We start from the raw sequence: 22,559 nt of genomic DNA on the forward strand, positions 1-22,559 counted from the left end.
ATTCATATTCAAAAAATGTGGAGATTTGCCAACAGCTTCCCAGTTTCAGAGTGTAGTTTTAGGTCCTTAATGAACATTCGTTTTCAGCCTAGACTTTTCTATTGATTTGTAATAACCACCAGACGAAATGAAGCCAAAAAGATATTTAGTTAAACTGAAAAACAATCTTCTGTATAAAACTGCAGGCATTACCATAAGTTTAATGTAAAGGGGTATTTAAAGGAACAACGAAATTTCATCCATTTTCAAAGATTTTTTATATTTAGAAAAGATAACATTTGATGAGCAGGATTCAAGGTTGAGNTACCGGAAAAAAAATCCTATATACGCCCCAACTTTAGCTTTAATTATTCCTTTGAAATGATGGTCATAAATAACAAATCATGGATATACAATAGAATGGATTTATCATAGACAAGCTTTGATGTAATTTTCTGGCTGGGGTGTCATGCAGTACATTAGACAAAGGAACCTGAATTTGTATTTGATTTTCGTAAAGCTAATAATTGTCAATGGAGAATAGAAAAACATTATAACTCTTTAAAACTTGATAAAATTTAACCTCCTTCTTTATATCAAAGAAACTGTCGGAGACAACCTTAGATGTATTAGATAATTCAAATTTTAGAAAAATTTCTTAATATCTCATTCAATTTTTTAGGAACAATGACAGACTACTTTTGGAAATGCCAAAACATGGAGCATTTGATGCTCCTAATGTCTTGAAAGGCAATGTCATGTTTACACGATTTTAGTTAAAGTATCTCGTTTTTCCTTACTCCAGAGCCCACCACTCTGTTTTGGGCCCTGAACTTCCCTTCTAACATTTTGTTAAGTAACTAGTTATTTTTCAAGGATGAACAATAAACAGAATGAAAATTTGTTAGAGTGAAACCTTAAGTACACCATGTGCAAATATTTAAAAAGTTCACAAAAAATCTAGGGTTCACTTATCTATATCAGCTTAAGCCACTCCAAAAGCATTACATGTACGCTGGTCCTTAACAGTTCAGATAGGTAGATAGAATCATAAGCGGGCCGCGTAACAAATCGTTATTATTGTTGTCATTATTCTAAATAGTTCTCTATCTCTTCAATACAAACTGTTTATATGATTATATAACATCTATTTCGAATGTGAGATGGCAGTGAAAAGTTAAAAACTAGCTGACAAGCTAACTATCCGTACATAGTATGTACCTTTCATTTACATATTTTCTATAGCGTTACGTACACAGGATTACACGTACATTTAACAAAATATAATAGATTTGTAATTGAGAGCATGTACAAAGTTTTTTCTTCTGCCAGCATGATCTTTGTGAAAATACATAATACTGTACAGTGTACACAGTACATAATATATGATCGGAACATGTACATTGTACATAATCTCAATTACAAATATAATCACAGCTACTTGGGATCTGCCAAGGTATGTACATAGTTAGGGAGAGACACCATTTTAAAACTAATCCACCTGCCTTCCGGGGATCCGACAGGGTGTTAAAAGAGGGTTAAACTTGTCCTTACTGGGTGTATTCTCATGTGTAAATCAGAATGTTCAAACATCAAGGCCTTAAATAAAGTTAGTTTTCAAACATATCAGTCTAAACGTTTAATTTCTTAAATATAATGTGAGCATGAATATTTATATTTGAATGAATTAGTATTTAAATTATCTAGTGCACAGTTCAAGGAGCACTTTTTATCAAGCAATTTTCTCTGTCTAGAAAATGGCGCGCGCGCATGCGCAATTGAGGATTTATTTTCTGATATCACTGATATATCCTTTCAGTTTATAAGTTTTCATCTTCTTCATAATGCGGCAAGATAAATTTTGATTATTTTTGATTTCAAGAAAATCCCCCTATGTTGTTTTACTTCGGGAGATTCGAATATTCTCTTTTGGTTATTTATCAGCAAACTTCTGGTTGGTTCAACAACAGCTGATTTTAGTTTGAAGAATCAGCTGATCTCTTGTTGATTAATCAGCCAAATTCTAGCTGATTTCTGATTGTTTTAACCTGCTAATTTTGATTTGGTTAATAAGTTGAATAATCAGTTTATTTCGTTGATTTTCTCCGCTTTTCTTATTTGCAGCAACCTTTCAATCAGAGCTTTTGACGAAGTACCTTGATGGTACTGCTGTACATTGTATATGAATGAGCTGTACAATGTAAAAATGTAGATCCTGTACTTGTAAGTGGAGTTGTACACGAGTTTTATGTATAATTAGCTTACACTGTTCATATTATTGTGTCTATGTATGGGAGAAAGGGCGGGACTGCCTCGTAACGAGGACAAGGGTGACATACTATCCCTTTGTTTCTCTAAACTAGAGGCTGCAGAGGATGAATTAGAAACTGACGGAGACCCACTGGAGGTTGAGTGGGATCTCCGAGGACTTTCTGAAGGTTGAGTGGATCGTCCTCGAACTATCAGCTGATCAACTTTAGGATAGTTTTGTCGGATAGTGTCGATCACGTCCAGAAGGTTCTTAGCGTCCATTGCAAGGATATGTGCAGAAGATAACATTCCCCTGAAACAAAAATAGAATTAAAGGGACTGTACGCGTAGTTTCAAGTAACCCTTCATACAAAGATGGCAATGTTAGATTTACAACGGTACTCTTAAAAGCTTTGTCTGATCAAATATGAATTAGATATGCATGTTTTTGTTTATATAAACCGTTTTTATTAATTTGTGGTTACTCTGCCAAAGCGGTTTGCGCAATTCTTTTTTCTAAGGAACGATAGAGATATTCACAGAAATAAACACTTTTCGTCAAAGAAATGAGTTAATTATAAATTTAATCAGATTAAAATTTAATATTTTGATATTGTCAAAACACTATTCAAGAATACGACATCCAAACAAAAGTACTCAACAATCAAAGGATTACACCAGCTGGTAGAAAATATTAGAGTTTCGGGCGAGTAATCACTTCCTTTGCAGAAATGCAAAAGAAGAAAAAAATAATAATAAAAGGGCGATTTTTTAAATTAAATATTAATTTAAGGTGCTTAATAGCTCCGAATGACCTTTCAAACCTCTTAATGAAAAACTTACTTCCTATAATCTGCCTCTACGGTTGTGTTGTTATACTTCTGTGCTAGCTTCATACTATTAACGAGATCACTCATATCCTTGCTCAGCACCTTGTGCGCCATCTCCACCTGCCGGTGGGTCACCCCGGGGAATAGAGGTATGAGTCGGTCTACTGCAGCTAGCAGCTCACGTAGTTCCAACCCAACCTAATCAATAAAGCAATCAATAAATAAATAAATAAATAAATTAGCAAATTAATTAATTAATCATTTCAATAATTTAGCACAGGTTCAGGTCTAGGTTTGATGCATAACTTTCTTGACTAGGTATAGGTCTAGGTTTGATGTATAACTTTCTTGACTAGGTATAGGTCTAGGTTTGATGTATAACTTTCTTGACTAGGTCTAGGTCTAGGTTTGATGTATAACTTTCTTGACTAGGTCTAGATCTAGGTTTAATGTATAAATTTCTTAACTAGGTCTAGGTCTAGGTTTGATTTACAACTTCCTTGACTAGATTTTGGTCTAGGTTTGATGTATAAATTTCTTGACTAGGTCTAGGTCTAGGTTTGATGTATAAATTTCTTGACTAAGTCTAGGTCTAGGTTTGATGTATAACTTTCTTGTCTAGGTCTAGGTCTAGGTCTAGGTTTGATTTACAACTTTCTTAATTAGGTCTAGGTCTAGGTTTGATGTATAACTTTCTTGACTAGGTCTAGACCTAGGTTCGATGTATAGCTTTCTTGTCTAGGTCTAGGTTTGATGTATAAATTTCTTGACTAGGTCTAGGTCTAGGTTTGATGTATAAATTTCTTGACTAGGTCTGGGTCTAGGTTTGATGTATAAATTTCTTGACTAGGTCTAGATATAGGTTTAATATTTACCTTCTTGACTAGGTCTAAATAAAGGTTTGCTTGATGAGCTTGAACTCCTTGACTAAGCCCCATGACTGCTCTAACGACACTTGTTGTAGAATCATATACACGGTCATTGGTTCGGTCCAGAGGAGCTGTTGGGGTCGGCTCAAGCTTCTAAAATAATAATAGTAATAATAAGAATAATAACTACTTGTATCCTTGACGAATATTTGTCTTAAAACTAGTGAGCCTCGAACCCCAGATTAACATTAATGTCAACTGGTAAAAAGAAAATACATATTCAAGGACTAACTTCTAATAAACATAATAACTTTCATGTTGAAGTTTTTTTCTGAACTCCTTAAATACAGTGATAATCAGAAAATTGTAGAATAGGAAGACGACATTAAAGCTATACTAAAATGCATGTGATGTTGTTACAAAGCAAATAGCTTTACTATAGTAAGTTATTACATCAAATATTCATTAAAGTAGGTCTGTTTACACTGCACCATTTCTGTGTCTCATGTTCATTGAACTATTTAAAGTCATAACTTGAGTCTAAAAGTCGACTTTCAAGTCATAGCTTTCTATTTTTCACTGCAATATTATTTAAGGAAAAAATAAATCATAAAGGACACCAAACTACACGGCTATAAAACTATTCATCTGCTAGGGAGACCGGACCATCTTTGAAGAGTCACCCTCCTTGACTCTTGGTTGTTCCTAGTAAACCCACTGATACTTTTTTGCATCCCTGGGTATGAAGATTTCAAAACTCATTTATGTAGAAAGATGATTAGGCAAAAAAAAAACAAGTTTATAGTTGCTGGGAATCATAAATATAAGGAAACAGACAGTAAACATTCTATGCAATCATCTCTGTATTCTCATCCTTTGTGGGTAACCCTGTACAATTCTAATCATACAAAACTAACCTTTACAATAAACTGTTTGTCCTCTGATCCTGAGGACAGGGGTGTAGAGGACCTATCTCTGTCCTGCTGTGTCCTAGAGGACGTATCTGAGTGTCCAACTAGTAATCCATCACTAGAGTCAGAGTTCTCGGATCCGAAGGACTGGGTGATGGACAACCTCTTCTTCTAGAAGATATATTCATATCAAAACTATACAAGGAGGGAGATAGATAGATAGATAGATAGTTAGATATATATAGGTAGATAGATAGGTAGTTAGATAGATATATATAGATAGATAGTTAGATAGATATAGATAGATAGATAGATAGTTAGATATATATAGGTAGATAGATAGATAGTTAGATAGATATATATAGATAGATAGTTAGATAGATATAGATAGATAGATAGATAGTTAGATATATATAGATAGATAGTTAGATAGATATATATAGATAGATAGTTGGATAGAAATAGATAGATAGATAGTTAGATAGATATAGATAGATAGATAGTTAGATAGATATGTATTTCATAAATGGATATAATTAAATTGAAAAATATTTAGTTTTTCATTATCAATACTTTTTTAATTCTTTCGGTTAGCATTTACTGTACATCAAGAAAACTTGCTTCAAAATTAAGGAAATGATAAAAGTACTGAAAAATGCTATAAGTAACCAAAACTACAAATTTTAACATGAGATTTGTTTAAATGCTAGGCTCCAGGTCGCTTTGTGCCCATTTCCGATTTTAACTTTCAATTTTGCTCTATCTACGGCATTTGCTCTTCTAAAATTATCAAACAATAACAAACAAACAAAGCGGATAAATCGATTTTCTTGTGGATTTTGAAAAATCTTAATTAAGAAAATTCATAAAGTTATCCATGGGTCCTGTGATTTCTCAAAAAAAAATTGGGGCCCTATCGGTTTAGTCGTTTTAAAGTTTATTAGAAAGGAACAGGACAGACAAAGCACGGAAATATATAGATTGATTCAAGGAACTAAATACAGGAACGCCCAACTCAGAAATACGCATATTGGGCCCTTTTCCCTCAAAAATGATGCGTTGCCGCTGAATTCTTTGTTTGATCTCCTCCCACTGCAGTACACCGATTTGACGCATCAGGCGGTTCCTGGTCTATATATTTCTAGGATTGATTGGTTCAGAAATTCTTAATACTTTGTACTGTACTAGGCTTTAAGGGCGCTTCGCGCCCATCTTCTATTTCAATTGTGAACATGTTCTTAATGTAACATTGAAAAACAAAGAAAAAAAAATCGCGGATTTTATAAAAAAGAGTTGCGGATTTTCAAGATTTTAAATTTTTTTACAAAAATAAAAAGCTTTTCAACACATTTTTTTAAATTTTCATCATTCATAAACCTTCCCTGGGGTAACGCGAGGTCCCACAAAAAATTTGGGCCCGATCGGTTCAGCCGTTTTGACGTTTATTGGATACAAACAAACAAACAAACAAACACACAGACAGACAAGCTAAATTTATATACAGATGTACACAGCACACTTTACTGCACAGTACATGGTAAGGATAATGCAGTACAGAGTGCATAGTACACTGTACAGTATACACAGTACACAGATATTAAGCCGAGAAACACGAGAAATAAATTCTGTTTTATCCTTCTCTAATCTGAACTGTAACACACCGGACACCGAGTAAGGCTGGCAGTGCAGGGATTTATTTTATAGTTTTTATGATTTATTACTCTACCCCCTTCTCATAGCCCCCCTCCTCTTCCCATAACCTTCCACCTCACAAATAACTCCTTCTTTTCCTCTATTTATATCATTATATTGAATATAGGACAGTATGCTAAGCCAGGATAGAAAACAAATGAATTTAAATGCTTACAAGTTTAGAACAAAAAGAGGAGAAAAAAATATAACAAACGTGAAAACTTTGAGAGAATTTTAATTAAGTTTCATAAATATATTTCAAAAGTATTTTATTTTCTTTATGTAATGTATGTTTGGGACAAATATATATATTTGATTTGATTTGATTTGATTTGAATTTTTTTTAAGTTAGAATAAAACGAATGAAAAGAATAGGAACATAAAAACAAATACAAAAATAATTTAAACATAAAACAAAAACATACTACCAATAAAAAATAAAGAAAAGGAAAAATTGCTTCAAAAAAATATGAATAATTAAGAATTTATAAAAAATGAAAAGACATCTTCACCAGTGATCCAGAAATAAGAAAGGAAAAAACGCCAATGAACAAACTAAAATACGAAAAGCGCCAATAAAAATAAAAACGCCAAATTACCAAATTATTTTCCTCTTGATGCAACCACTTATTCTCCTCTTCGCTCTGGAGCTGCTGCTGGCGTAGTTTAGCTTCAAGAAGACGCTGCTCCTGCTCCTGACAACGCTGCTGCTCCAAACTACGTGATCGCTCCAACTCTAAGCTCCTGCTCCGCTCCAGGTCCATATTACGGGTTCGATCCAACTCCGCTAGTCTACGATCCGCTTCTTCATCGCTACCCTCACGGGACTAAAAAATGATAAATCTATAAAAAATGTAATCCAGAAAACATGGGAATTCAAATCTGTGATTTTTTAATTAAAAAAAATCGAAGAATTCTTTATTATTATTGTCCTCTATACAATGTCCTTGGGTCATCAGAAAGATTTAGACAATTTTCTATGAGAATTGAACTTAACACTCGATAGAAATTCTAATTTTCTATTTTTTTGTAACCTGATGTTTTGATATTTTTAAGTTTTACAACATCTGCCTACAAAGATATAGAGATTCAAAAATTAGTGTTTGCGTTAAGTTCCTTTTTATATTATTTAGGAAGCTGCAACCTTGTTTACAAATGAATGCCATTAGATTTGAGACAATTTATAAGTCGTGACTTTATTCCCATGTTTTTTTAAACTCCCTGTACATTGAAACCAGACAACTGTGGAATAGGAATATGACCTATCTTATTACTTATTAAATCACATCTTAGTTAATGGGTCTGTTTACACTGCACAATTGCTGTGTTTCATGTATGTCGGACTAATTGAAGTCACAGCTTGAGTCAAAAAGTCGTCTTTCTAGTCCAGAGTTTATTGGTTCTCATTGTACAAAAAATAGGAAATAATGCAATAGACTGTATAATTCATGCACCCGTCACCAGAACTACATGATATCCTCCACCAGTACTTCGGAACCGGATCCAATCATACAAATGTCAAGTTATATAAAAAAAGAGCTTCAAGTGTTGAACAAGGTAAAAGTTTCTTGATTCCTCTTAAGGTATTATTATTGATATTTTCATAGCATAAAAATTGGCAAAAAATAGGACATTTTTTGTTTTTGTGAAAAAAACAATAAAACTCAATGAAATATTGTGAAGTAGAACATCCCAATCAATCCTGAGTACTAAGTCTTTCATAAAAAAAATTGCCTTCTCCAACAAATCCAATTTAAACCTTTTGTACATCATAGAAATGCGTCACCAACACACCCTTATTGTGCATCATCAACAGTTCATGCTTCACCACCAAGTTATCCAGATTTTCAAGCATCACTCCAGGAAACTTCATCATTTCTTTCTACAACCTCCAATATGAGAAAAGTGCCCAAAAGTTTGAAGAAATAGCAAAAAAAAATTGAAAGATATTTAAATTTCACTTAGTATCTTTTTCTAATCTTGAGTAAAACTCGATCTTATCCTTTTTATCTAATGCAAATATTCAATAACTAAAAATGATCAAGAAACGTATCATTAAAAAACTACATCAAAAATAAAATTCTTATTTGTTTTGTGTTGAAATCATAAATTCTAATGTTTTTATTTAAATATCTATCAACTAAAAGCGGAAAGAGATGGAAGAAGAGAAACCACCATCATGCTTAGTATTGTCCTTCATGGGTCACCTGAACCCCTCCGGAGGTCATAGAGGCAGCAAGCGAGGTCTTCCGGCGCATCCCTCGTCCCTTCTCCAGGGACCCTCCTCGGGAAAGGGTGGACTGGGTGGACCCTGGTAGGGACCTGGGACCCCTAACCCTTGTTGAAGGGGAGGGTGGAGGGTGTCCCGCCGGAGCAAAATCTACTTTGGTAATATTTAGCGCATTTGCCGGGGTCATATATAGACCAGGATTAAACTCTACTCCGCGGCATTCATTCTCACGGAGTATCTGGGATAGGACCTCGGGACTAGAGGCTACAAGGTAGGAGGTTACACCCTCGGAGGCAGGGTTAGAGGAGGTCACCTCGTTTACCTGGGTTCCCTGAGGTTGGATTGATCTTGATCTAGCTCCATCCTCATCAGATTTTCCTGCAGAACAAAGAAAATTATGAAAAAAAGAACAAAAAACTTAAGAATTACATATTTCAATTGAATATTGCAAAACTTCCAATGGTTAGATTTTTGTTTTACCTGAACAAATGTGTTCGTACTGAGGGTCAAAACCTCTTATAAAAAAAGTTGCGTAGCTTTCAGACTTTACAAATTGTGGAGAAAAAGGCCATAGCACGAAACCGAACAACAAACAAACAGAGATTACTACTTTAAATATATATCTACTAGCTTGGGAACCAACAATGCTTGGAAACTAATCTTTGTTTATAAAAGTCAGTCCACTCAACTTAGAATTCCTAAACCAATTGCTAGAAACGTTTTATGGTCGGACACAGAAACAGACAGAAAAATAAAGATTATTTATTATATTGTTATTATATATTTACCCCATGAAGGTTTCCTGCCATGAATGATGTTCTCCTCCTCCTCCCTGATCTCCTGCAACATCACCTTCACCTGCTGGAAGGTCGGTCTCTTACTTGGCTCATACGCCCAGCACGCCGACATCAAGCTGTACAGACGGGGGGGACAGCAGGCGGGAAGCGCTAACCGTTCCCCGTTTTCTAGTTTACCGATTACTTCGCTGTTCTTAACGCCGTGGAACGGTTTCACGCCGAGCATTAAAATCTCCCAGGTACATACTCCTGCACAACATCAACATCAACATCAACATCAACATCAACATCAACATCACCAACATCAATATCAACATCAACATCAACATCAACATCAACATCAACATCAACATCAACATCAACATCAACATCAACATCAACATCAACATCAACATCAACATCAACATCAACAATATCATCAAAATTGATATAAAATCAACATGAATTAACATCAATAAATTATTTTAAAAAACACCTTTAAAAACATAAATAAAATTCTTACCAAACATCCAGACATCACTGGCAGTTGTAAATCTTCTAAAATTGATACTTTCTGGAGCCATCCATTTAATTGGTAACTTCCCTTTACTAGCCTAAGAATAGACAAATATTAAATCTGATTTTGTTGCATGGAAAATATTAGGAATAAGATATAATATAATATATATATATATAACTTACACATTTTTTTATGACTTTCTACCGAAAATAAATCATACAAGCACATATTCTGTATTTACATGTCAAAATAATCCACTAGAAGCTCAGTAAGAGATTTAGGTCAATTGCTTGTTAAAAAAAATAATAAAAACTTCAAAAAATATTTTGTACCTTGTAATAAGTATCCGACTCTATGAGCCTGGAAAGTCCGAAATCCGCGAGCTTAACACAATCCTGCGCGCTTACAAGCACGTTACGCGCAGCAATATCTCTGTGAACAAAGTTCTTGGACTCTAGGTATGAAAGGGCGGTGGAGAGTTGGTAGGAGAAGAGAATCAGGGTTGAGAGATTTAAACGAGTTGAGTTGGATTGAAGGTAGGCTCTGAAAAAGTACACCTCGTTAAACTAAGGTAAAATCCAGGTCAGATTGAAATCATTACTTCTCTTATTGAAGAGCTATTGAGAAGATTACAAATGTATTAAATATCAATTATGCTCCTACTTGTGCTTAAAATCAAAATTATTAGAGCTAGTTTTCAGTCATTTTTACGCTTTAAAGTTTGTTATCCTATTTCTCATCGATGCTTCTTTTTACTCAAAAAAGCTTTATTTAGTCCGATTTATTTTCTACCTTTAACATTTTCCATGCAACCAAAACCATAAATCATTTTCAAGTATGAAAGTTTTAGCTTAGAGAAAACGATAAAGGTATTCTGGTTTTATCATTTAGAAATTGTTTGTTTTCAAAAGTGAATCCTAAAAATAATGACTTGCGTTTGTATACAGCGGACAGCCTAGCAAAAATATAAGAAATTTAGAGAAAATGGCGATAAAAGGGCTACAGGGTACCATTGTGAATCTTACATGTTACTCATAAAATATTATGAAAATAGATTCCGACTAGTTTACCTAAGTTCTCCGTGTTTAGCTAGCTCCATGATAATATATATATAGGATTAGATGAACAGATCCCGACTTGTTTACCTGAGTTCTCCGTGTTTAGCCAGCTCCATGATAATATATAGAGCGTCCCATATCATATTATATTATCTCCAATCTTTAGCGCCAAAATACGCACATAATACTCTAAAAATCTAGCATTTACTTCAAAAAAAATTCTATTAGCCTTATTAAATTTTTCAAAATGATTAATTCTTCTTAAATTTTCTGATTTGTCCCCCAAATCGTAATTTAGACCCATTGACTTGGTCTAATTTGATGTGGGACACCCTGTATATAGGACTGGATGAACAGATCCCGACTAGTTTACCTAAGTTCTCCGTGTTTAGCTAGCTCCATGATAATATATATAGGAGTGGATGAACAGATCCCGACTAGTTTACCTGAGTTCGTCGTGTTTAGCTAGCTCCATGATAATAAATATAGGATTGGATGAACAGATCCCGACTAGTTTACCTGAGTTCTCCGTGTTTAGCTAGCTCCATGATAATATATATAGGATTGGATGAACAGATCCCGACTAGTTTAATGATATGCTGATGATCAAACTGTTGCATGATAAGCGCTTCTTCCAGAAACTTCTCCGCCATACTTGCATCAGTCTCAACCTTTTACAAAACAATAGTTTTAGCTTCATGTACAATAAACATATATTGTTCTGTACATAAGTTTCAAACTGTACAAAGAACAGAATAATAGGCATATTGAACATTGTTGACCTGTGCATACATTTCAAACTGTATTAGTTTGTATTTTGTACAATATGCATAGCAATAACACTTGATTTCTGCATATTGTATTCAATTGTGTAGTAACAATATAGTTATAACTTCATGTACAATATACATATATTATTCTGTACATAAGTTTCAAACTGTATATTGTTGACCTGTGCATACATTTCAAATTGTCTATGGTACAATGTGCGTAGCAATCATTTTTTAATCTTCACAACGTATTTTAGAAAAATATTCAAAATAAGCAGAAATTACAAACTTGTTTTTACAAAAAAAAGCAAGCATCAAAATCTTTAAATTAAAAACAAAGGAATTGAGTGTTTGCCACAATCTTTGCAGTTTGCAACCTGAAGCTGAAACCATTGATATTATATATATTACTATAGATTATTTGATCCAACAAAATTCATATTTTTAAATATAAGCTTTAGAACATTGGGTTCAAAGATCTAGAAGAATTAAAAAATTAAGAGTTTGAGGCAAAGACTCAATTTCTAATTTGTTTATTTCTTGTTTACCTTGCAAGTTTTGACGGCTATACTATGTTGCTCTGAAGAATTATTTGGTTTATAAACTCCTCTGTAAACATCCCCAAACTGCCCTTCTCCTAAAATCAAACAATTAAAGATTAAAAAATTAAATATATTTTTCTCATAAAGGTTGAGTAATTTTCATATTTTTTTCAATGTCTACTGTTTTTTGTATATTTTGATAGATGAATTACTTCAAAGGAATTGAGTTTTTGCCACAAACTTATAATCTTCTAATCCCTATATCTTAGCAACCCAATGTCGTAGACCTTAGACATTTCAAACTATGAATTCTGTTAGATCAAGTCATCTTTGTTTGAAATATTAAAAGTTTACACCATCAGGTTGCAATGATATAGAGATTATAAATTTTAAGTTTGTAGCAAAAACTCAATTTCTTTTATCTGGAACAAGCTTGAAGATCGAAACATGTGTTCCAATTTAAATTCATTCCAGGTTTCAGATTCATTGTTTTCGTTGATTAGAAATTACAAATTGCTAAAATATTATATATTTTCATTATCTACCTATCCCTGACTATGTTCAATGATAGTTTATCAATTTATCAATCTCAGTAATGATATTTCAGCACGAAACTATTACATTCAGAGTACACCCCCCCCTTTCATACCGTTACAATAAATACATGGGGGGGGGGGGGGGGAATGTTTAAAACTAACTCACCAATAATTTCACTGAGTTCTATTCTACTCCTCTCCAGTTCGTAGTCCTTGGCAGGAGATGAGTAGTCCCCTTCCTCGTCAACTATCTCAGCATAGTCCTCCGCTAGTCCAGGGACTAGTCCGGGGGTTCGTCCACTCCGAGATCTGCTACTCGTCCGGGGGGGTTGCCCATCTAAAAAAATGTCAAAATAAAACAAGTGAATATTTGCAGCAGGTGCTGAAAACGCAACAAAACTAAAAACAACCTAATTTACTCAGAATCTAATTCTTTAAATATTTGATTTTATGCATTTTCTTTAATACAAGCTTAGACAACTTAAAATTTTTGAAAAATTTATGAAAATTTATAAAATAAAGAAATACGATCGTTGATAGATTAAATAAAAAAGGTATTTTTATAAAAAATCTTGTACTAAAAAAAATCTCTCATTTGTCTTATGTAAAATGTATTTCTTTGACAGAGTTACAAATAAAAAAAACCCAATTCTTTCTATAAAAGATACTAGAAAACTAAATCACAAATATTCCAAATCAAATTAAAGTTAATAATAAAAAATACGAACATAAACATCATCAACAGCAAGAAAAATATTCTCATATCAAATCAATTTTGATTAAAAACAAATTATCTTATCAAAACTAATTTTTTTGTGTCTAATATTTAAAAATGCATTATCAGTTATTGTATCAATTTCTAAAACTGTTTTTCCCAAGAAAAAGTCTATTTTTTGGGGAAAAATATGAAAAGATTAGCATTGCAAAAGAAGGAAAAAACTGAAAAGAAAACATCTTAAAATTGATAAAGATTAAAAGATCTGTTACTGCTTGTAATCTGTATCTAAATATCTCTATAAGAATGGGGTTATTGCTTGAATGCCTAGTAAATGAGGCCTAAAACCAGACTAGCCTAGAGTATAAACTAACCCTAAATACCAGGGGTAAATATAGTTTCTAAAACAACTCTCTCAGATCCTATTAGAATTAGGGTGCAATAATAAAGAAGTTTTTTTTAAAAATCCCGCCAAAAAAATATAATATTTTTCCCGGCACGACAAGATCGCAATTTCAAAAAAAATGTTTGGGAGGATTATTTGTAAAACTATATACCCCTGGTGAATATACTGACCTTGAATTGCCCAATTTTTCTGTTGGAAAGCTTGCAAATAAACGGATTGTTAAAAACTTATATATTATAATTGCTCAGCTAACCTAACCTTCATTTGATTTTTAACGATATTTTAGTTTCTAAATACTTTCAATTAACTTGCTTAACTTTTTATCTACTTTTTAACTACGGGGTTAAAATTTTCTAAGCCTTATATCTTTACAACCTGCTGGCGTAAACCTTTAATATTTCAAACTTAGTTTATTTAATCCAGCTTAATTCATTTTTTTAAATATCAAAAGTCTGCGACATTGGGTTGCAAATTAGAAAATTAGAGTTTGTGGCAAAGACTTAATTCCTTTGAAACAGGACCTTCAGAAATCTGGAATTTCAAAAATGTTTGTTTTGATATTTTTTCAGATATGTAAACCCTTTTTTTGGTGGGATGCGGGGTGTAAGAACTTAGAAGGCCCCTAAAATTTAAGTATAAAGAAGTATTAAAGAATCCCCTCTACCAAATAATATATATTTATTTTTACCTTTCCTATTCCATATAGAGGTCTGTGATGAGTTAACCAGCCTACAGTAGCCATCTACTAGGTCAGCCATACTTTCAGCAACAGCTAGGCTAGGACAGGTCACCTAAATTTTTTTTAAAGTGGGTTTTCAAAAAAACTGGACCCGAAAACAGGCTATTAAGTTTATATATATATCTCAAGACACTCCTACCAATTCTAGCTAAACAAGTGATATATATATAAAGTAGTAATCTCTGTTTGGATGTCCGCCGTGTAGATCTTTAGAACTCTTTGACAGATTTGCATAATATTTTGATTGGGGAACTCAGTAGAATCAGTAGAATCCCCCGGAATGTTAAAATTCGTATTTTCTAGTTGGGTTCCCAAGCTAATATAATAGACGACATTAATTGAGTAATGAAGTGTATTTGATGTTGTTACAAAGCTTCACTATTGTAAGTTATAAAATTACATATTTAGTAAAATGGGTCTGTTCACACAGCACAACTGCTGTGCCTCATGTTCATTGAACTATTTGAAGTCATAACTTAAGTCTAAAAGTCGACTTCCTGTTCCAGAGTTTTCTGGTTATCACTGTAATATACCTGAAGAAGCTCCTGACTGCCTGCAACCCTGAGCTGAAGAAGAACCTTCCCTCCCTCTCCAACTACTGTTTGAACTGACTGTATGTGTGAGAAATCTGCCATATGTGTCGGCTGAAATATAAATACTTATCAAATCAAGTATTTAGTTTTAACAATTGTACAGCTTGTAAAACAAACAGGGAGATCATAAAAACATGATCTTAGTTTCATCACTAAAATCTGATGTTTTATGATTCTCCCTGTAAAAAGTAATTAACATAAAATCAGTCTGAACTGAAATATGTAAAAGTGAAAAATTAAATTTGTGTTCTGTTGGTCGAACAGGATTATAGAAATATTTTGATGAATTATATCTAGGAAATATTAACGCTGAAATCTAGGCGAAAAGTTCCGTATCATTTACAACAAGATATTTTACCGATCCNGGGGGGGGGGGGGGGAGCACTTTTATAGATTACAAGAAAAACATACAAATTATATACAAAAAAAAAGCTACATTTTTATTAGATTTTTTTAGTTGTTCATGGAGAAAGTAATTCAAAAGTTAAGGGATGGAAAATTTCAAAAACATTGAGAACTACAAAAATGAGAAAAGATTTGAGTCTTTGACACAAACTCAAATTATCTAATTTCTATATATTTGATATTTCAAACTTAAACTACAATTTGATCATACAATAATAAAGTGACTAGAAAGTCAGAGTCTGTGGCAAAAACTCAGTTCCTTTGTGCATATTTTGGCGTTAAAGCTTACAGGGGGTGTTGACAATATTTCAAGTGGCACTTCTTTCAAATAGTGCTTGGCATGGCATGTCAGATTCACAACGATGCGCCTTTATCTGAAAAACATTTTCTATCTAGAAAAGTTTTTAATTCTGACAGTTTTCCTCTTTGTTTCTAATTAATAAATCCACAAGTCACTATTATAGACTTCAATAAAAAATAAACTATCATCAGCTCAAAAAGGTCATTTAATTTCATCCTTGATTAGACAAATATTTGAGAATCGAACATGACACTTTATAAATAAAAAGGGCATTTGAAATGTTTTGCACCCAGTCCATTTTAAGAAAATATTTTGTTTTACATTTTCCAAATATATCCGTATTTAGTTTTAAATTGTTAAGTAAACTTTGAAAATTATACGTGTATTGGGTGAAAAACAGGGTGTCCCACATCAAATTAGATGTACAGGGTGTCCCACATCAAATTATATCGTTTTTAGCTCTAAATTGAGATTTAAGGAACTAATAAAAAAATTAAAAGAATGAATCATTTCTAATATAATAATTTTCTTGCAGAAATTACTTGTTTTTTGAGTATTATACGTGCGTATTTTGGCGTTAATGCTTGGGGATAATCCAATATGATATGGGACGCTCTGTAATATTAATCAACAAATATAATAGTAAAATCCATATATTTGTGTACATTGTACAGTGTACACATTGTGGAATTTTGTAAACTAAATTGTTTACAATTCTTCTGTTGATCTAGTAGATACGTGAAGTTAATGGCAAGAATAACATTAGAAACTATATTTATAGATATTCTAAATAAATACAAATAATATTTCAATATTATAGATTAATAGAGTTACCTATTTATAACAATATTATTTTTGTTCGCAGTGCTATAAAGTTTTTGGACAGATATTTCTCTTTATCGAGAAGGGTCATAATCCTTTTTAGATTATATTTTGTCCCAAACTTTTATCTGAAAAGGCGAGAACCTTCGAGATACAATTAGACAATTTAAAAAGCTTTTCTCACCCTCAGCTAAGCTTTTGGTGTGTAGTGCATGAATTTGCAGAAATAGTGGGGTTTAACGTGAGTGCTTTAAATCTAATTTAGATTTGATTTTAATTTTATTGAATAAAAATTTCAAGAAATATTCAAATTTGTTGGAGAAAATCCGGGAACCAATGAAACTTTATAACACAATGCTATGATATACAGATAATTTAACATTATAACACGATGATTACTTTATAACACGTCTATAATGAAATTTACCAAGAAGTGACCATGAATAATAAAGTATACAGAATAGTTTCATAAAAATACTTAAGTAAATAAAGTAATCAAAATAAAAGGTAAGCCTAAACTGCTTGAAAATTTGAAGAAAAAAGATTTTTTTTTGATTAAAGGGAATGTTCCTGATATTTGGATAATACGGGAGGTATATCTGTTCTGAACTGTACCTGTACTGCACTGTCTGTGACGTAACTGATTCCCTGGTGTGGACCAATAACAAGCTCGACAGGAATTGACCAACCAGACTAAAACAAAAATTATTAATGCCCAACCAGACTAAAATAAAAATTACAAATGATAATCATGATAAAATTGATATTTCAAACTGCGAATTATGTTAGGTCAAATTGTCTAAGTTTGAAATATCAAAGGTTAAAAAATGTTGTGGTGCGTTCTTAATACCTTAGTGTTTAACATAGAACACATGGATGAAGTGTTCAAATCAATTATATTCCTTTTTGTCTAGATATTTTTTGTTTGTGTAAAATATTTAATCTTAAATCTGGTAGAGCACTATTTCCATATTTGCACAAAAACAGAAAATTACTACCGCAAAATACTCAGTGTTAGTTAATGATATACAATAAAGTTTACGCTTATCTCGCTAATAAAAGTTACAGCAATTTTCGAAAACAAAATGCAAAAATAATTATTATAGCAAGACGGTTCACTGATGTAAAAACAACAATGAAAAAAACTTTGAAGAAAGTGACAATTTAAAAAGTATTTCATACAGAAAGCAAAAAGGAAGGCATTAACAAAAGATTTACTGGTGTGAAAGTAATCATAAAAAGTAATAATAAAATATATAAAAAGTTATCCTTTTTTGTGCATACAAGAATATAATCATTCAGAAAATATCTAAAACCAATAAACAATAATATAGACCAACAACTAGAACAAAAAAAAATAAACAAGTTTTAAAAACACTATTTTTGTTCTTGCTTTTTTACCGTTTATGAAAACAAATATCAACAGTATTAATGAAAAATGACGTCATAGTTTTCCTTGTTAAAAAAATCTTTAATTTTTTCAATATATAAACAAATTTATTTTAAAGATAACCCTTGTAGACAATAAAAGAATCAAAATCAAATTTTAAAAAGTATATCTAGAACTGAGTCTTTGCCACAAACTCTGATTTCTAATCCCTATATCTTCGCAACACAATGTCGTAGACCTTAGATATTTTAAACTATGCAATATGATCGATCAAACAAACTAAATTTTATATTAACGCTTTACACCATAAGATTGTAAAGATATATGGATTAAAACATATTAAGTTTAAGGCAAAGACTCCATTTCTTCATGAATTAAAAAATCTTACCCCTAAAGCACATCTGTATCTTTCTTGATCGAACCTGTACACAGATTTGAGAATTTCAAAAAATTTAAAAATACAATCCAGCTCCTCCATAACGGCAAACTTTTTAAAATGTGTCTGGATAAGTTTTCGTAGATTTTTGGATTTGTTATTGTTGATCACGTTCTTCGGGAGGAACTTGTGGAGGCCGACCTCGCGTTCTAGGTATTCAAAGTTGGACTTCTTATCCAGAGCTATGTGCGGCATATCCCGGAAGAATCGTCTGATTTCGATACAGCAGAGTTGGATTGCGAGATCTAGGTCCAGGGATTCAAAGTTCTTGCTGAGGTAGTCGTTCCGAACCTACAAAATACAAATCAAACTAAAGTAAACTTCACACTCTTCTGCCGCTTTAGTAATTGTAAATTGGCGCTATAGTCCAAAGAAGGACTGCAAAGGTTGACCCCGCTCGGATATTTAAATGTACACGGTTGGGGCGTTATTTCACGTAATTTATTATTAGTTATCAACCTTTACTCCTTTTATTGAAAAGTTAAGAACAAAAAAGTTTTGAATTTCCAATATGTAACCCGATCATTTCTAGATGGGCTACGAGGTCACTAAGTTTTAACAGTAATGTCTGATAAATTTAACCTCCTCGATCAATGTCTTGTTTGCTGTGAAATATAGAAAGTCCTAATTGATATACTGGTCACAATACTTTTTTCATAATCCTACAATGTTCCTGACCTTTATAGTACAAATACAATGATCAGTGATCACTTATTATCTAAATTAACTTCTTATTTTTTACAGCTGCAATAAAATAAGGCAATTCAAAAAATAGTCATTTACTTATATCAAAAATCTCTCTCCCGATGAAAAATAGTATAGACCATTATTCTCATGTTTCAACCCTCCCTCCTCAAAAACACTCACTCATATTTCATACCTTCAACCCCATAATACCCCCCCCCCTCCCCCCCACCCCTTCCCCTCCCTCCCCCGTGTTTCGTGTCTGATTACTATGTATGAGTAGGTATACCTGCTGCCCACACAAGATTGCCAAACCAAAAAATTAATTTTCTGTTCTGAAAGTGCTCGCAGCGTAATAATACACTTTTTGCTCCTTAATCTCGGTTAAAACTTATCAGGGACGCGGGGGGGGGGGGTGTCAGAGGAAAGGTATGGAGGAGGGAGGGGTGTAATAGATACAGAGTGTCCCAATAATTTTGACAATTTTTTAAACATCTTCTGTCAGTTTTTGAAGTTTTTACTATTTGTAAAAAGATTTGAGCAACTGTAACATAAAGGTTTTGCAATAAAACAAAAATACGAAAAATGTATCGCACCAGAGCTGAATTATGCATGTAAGTAAGAATATGGCGGTCAATTAAGTAATAAAACATAAAGTTTATATGTAAATAAAAATAAACATTTCATAAAAAAATAAAACCTACATGATATTTTTGTCTATAACTATGACCTATAAAATTGTCAGAATTAATGGGACACCCTGTAAGGAGGGGGTTGGGGTTGGGATAATATATTGAATGAATGAATGAATGGGTGTGTTATGTATACTAAACCCAACAAAAACTTTATTGATTTTAGGTTCATTATTAAAGATCAATAATGGCCGTATGTATTGTGCTATTTTAAAAAACGCCCCAAGAATAAGACACAGAAAACGATACATTAAGTTCCAGAATATCAATTGTTATAAAAATTCACGTTTGTCTAATTACATTCCAATTTTTTTGTGATTTTTTTTTGCAATATAACTTTTTGTCAAACCATTTTTTACATTTGGTTTGTGCCAATTTTAGGACATTCTGTGTTGATATGTTTAATAGCAGTTCTTTCTTATGATCTGCAGTAGTTGCGGCATCAGTGTGTGAATTGATGAACATACTGTAACTAGGCTAAATTAAAGATTTCGCGGGTTTTATATGAGACATTTAACACCCCAACCCCCCCCCCCCCCCGGGGAACTAATGATGAAAATCTCCAGATTAAATCAGATTGATTCCGCGTAATATTAGATTAATAAATTCAGATAAATATACGATCAAGTTCAGTCTTACTCTTAACATCAAAATCTACGCAATACGCAGTTCCGGGTTAAAAGTATATACACAAGGAATTGAGTCTTTGCCACAAACCCTGATTTATAATCCTAATATCTTTGGTACTTAATGTCGTGGACCTTAGCTATTTTAATTAGATCAAATAACTAAAGTTTGAAATACTAAAGCATTACAACATTCGGTTGCAGAGATATAGGAATTAGAATATTTGAGTTTGTATAAAAGATTCAATTCCTTTGTCAAAGTTAAGTTTTTCCCTCCAATTGCATGGTTTAAATATGTATATCCTAGACCCGATCGGTTTAGCCGTTTTGGCGTTTATTGGATACGCACAAACAGACAAGCAAATTATACGTAAAAACATCCTTCATTTCCATCACAAATGCCTCATGCAATTTTCATTTAATTGTAATTTTCATCCCATAACCTCATAAGTAAAAACTGATGAACTATTTTACTCTACTGGGATTCGCACAATTAAAATGAATTAAATCAAATGTTGACTTCATGGCGGATTCAAAATACATTAATTTTTAGTGTTATCTTATCTTCTTGACTAAACTTTTTTTTATTGTGTAAATGATTCATGAAAATGCGTAACCTTTAAATAAATGAGATAAGAATACCAACAAAATAATATTTAGATCATCTTTGTATGGAGGGTCATTTTAAATCACGTTTATAGTCCCTTTCAGTAATTATTTAAGAATAAGTTTTGTGAGAGCAGAGTAGTATGCAGTATTATTTGATTGATTGATAGAAGCTAGACAACTCTGATAAAGAATTCATGGAATAAAGATATATACAGAGAAAGATACAGAATATTTTTACCTTCTCTCGCAAAACTTTTATAACTTTCCTGAATATTTTGATAAATATCTTATCTTGATTCTAAATATTAGTTTCCGCGACGACTAAAATCTGTCAGATTAAAAATATCAAGTTTTGCTAAATTAAATTTTGTTAAAAGTAAATTTTACTTAAATTTAATAAGCGCCTTTTTTCAAAGGAATTGAGTTTTTGCCACAAACACAAATTTTCTAATCCCTATATCTTTGCAGCAACCCGATTTCGTAGACCTTAGATATTTCAAACTATGAAGTTTGATAAATCCAATAATCTAAGTTGGTATATCAAAACTTTACACCATCTGGTTGCAAAGATATAGGGATAAGACATTTTGGGTTTGTGGCAAAGACTCAATTCCTATCTAATTTTTTTTAAATATGTGCTCCTATACTATATTCATCCATCCTGCTGCGTATGGATATCTTTACAAAATGTGTTCCCACTTAACATCGATTTTGATGGTTCGTTAGAACTGACAAGGGTCAACCTAGACCGAAATTTATTTTCAATAAAATGTGGAACTAACTTCTACTTTTTTTTCTCTACAGAGGTTTGGTCCATCACCATCACCGAATTTTAAATTCTGCATTCCTTGGTTTTTAATATTTGTTAGTCTTTAAATGTAATATAACCCTGTAACGTACTTTGTTAGTTTGTACATACTATGATGTATATCTTTACAATGCATGTGAATTTATACACTATAGTTTCAGTAGAAGTAAATATTTCCATTTACTGATAGGTTTCATTGAAGGATTTGTAAATCTAATTGGATAATGAGATAGATAGAAATATAGATGTTACCGCCATACTATTTCTATTGGTTCAGAATAGACAACAAACACATGACTGAACCCTGAGTGGATCAGGCGCTAATGGACTCGGCATACAATAAATCTACTGTATTTCTTTATTGTTAAAA

At 32.4% G+C, this 22,559-nt stretch overlaps 1 protein-coding gene across 7 annotated transcripts in view; it reads right to left on the minus strand.

Moving 5' to 3' along the window:
• Window positions 1-1,106: 1,106 nt before the first annotated feature.
• Window positions 1,107-22,559, minus strand: part of LOC111718029 (focal adhesion kinase 1) — a 94,873-nt gene continuing 73,420 nt past the window's right edge. For 5 of the 7 annotated variants that reach the window (XM_023493511.1, XM_023493506.1, XM_023493512.1 and 2 more), the window contains 17 exons: window positions 18,723-19,061; window positions 17,560-17,637; window positions 15,357-15,467; window positions 14,773-14,875; window positions 14,255-14,284; window positions 13,130-13,300; window positions 12,434-12,522; window positions 11,635-11,786; window positions 10,390-10,600; window positions 10,061-10,151; window positions 9,550-9,807; window positions 8,739-9,139; window positions 7,131-7,358; window positions 4,846-5,010; window positions 3,935-4,081; window positions 3,073-3,257; window positions 1,107-2,542 (listed from right to left, as the gene is read on the minus strand). In XM_023493511.1, the coding sequence (XP_023349279.1) occupies window positions 2,236-2,542; window positions 3,073-3,257; window positions 3,935-4,081; window positions 4,846-5,010; window positions 7,131-7,358; window positions 8,739-9,139; window positions 9,550-9,807; window positions 10,061-10,151; window positions 10,390-10,600; window positions 11,635-11,786; window positions 12,434-12,522; window positions 13,130-13,300; window positions 14,255-14,284; window positions 14,773-14,875; window positions 15,357-15,467; window positions 17,560-17,637; window positions 18,723-19,061 (3,066 nt within the window). In that variant the 3' untranslated portion in view covers window positions 1,107-2,235. The remainder of the gene's footprint in view (window positions 2,543-3,072; window positions 3,258-3,934; window positions 4,082-4,845; window positions 5,011-7,130; window positions 7,359-8,738; window positions 9,140-9,549; window positions 9,808-10,060; window positions 10,152-10,389; window positions 10,601-11,634; window positions 11,787-12,433; window positions 12,523-13,129; window positions 13,301-14,254; window positions 14,285-14,772; window positions 14,876-15,356; window positions 15,468-17,559; window positions 17,638-18,722; window positions 19,062-22,559) is intronic. The other 2 variants (XM_023493508.1, XM_023493507.1) reach the window with 2 other exon arrangements.

Source organism: Eurytemora carolleeae, unplaced genomic scaffold, assembly GCF_000591075.1.
Source record: "Eurytemora carolleeae unplaced genomic scaffold, Eaff_2.0 scaffold411, whole genome shotgun sequence".
Taxonomy (NCBI): Eukaryota; Metazoa; Arthropoda; class Copepoda; order Calanoida; family Temoridae; genus Eurytemora; species Eurytemora carolleeae.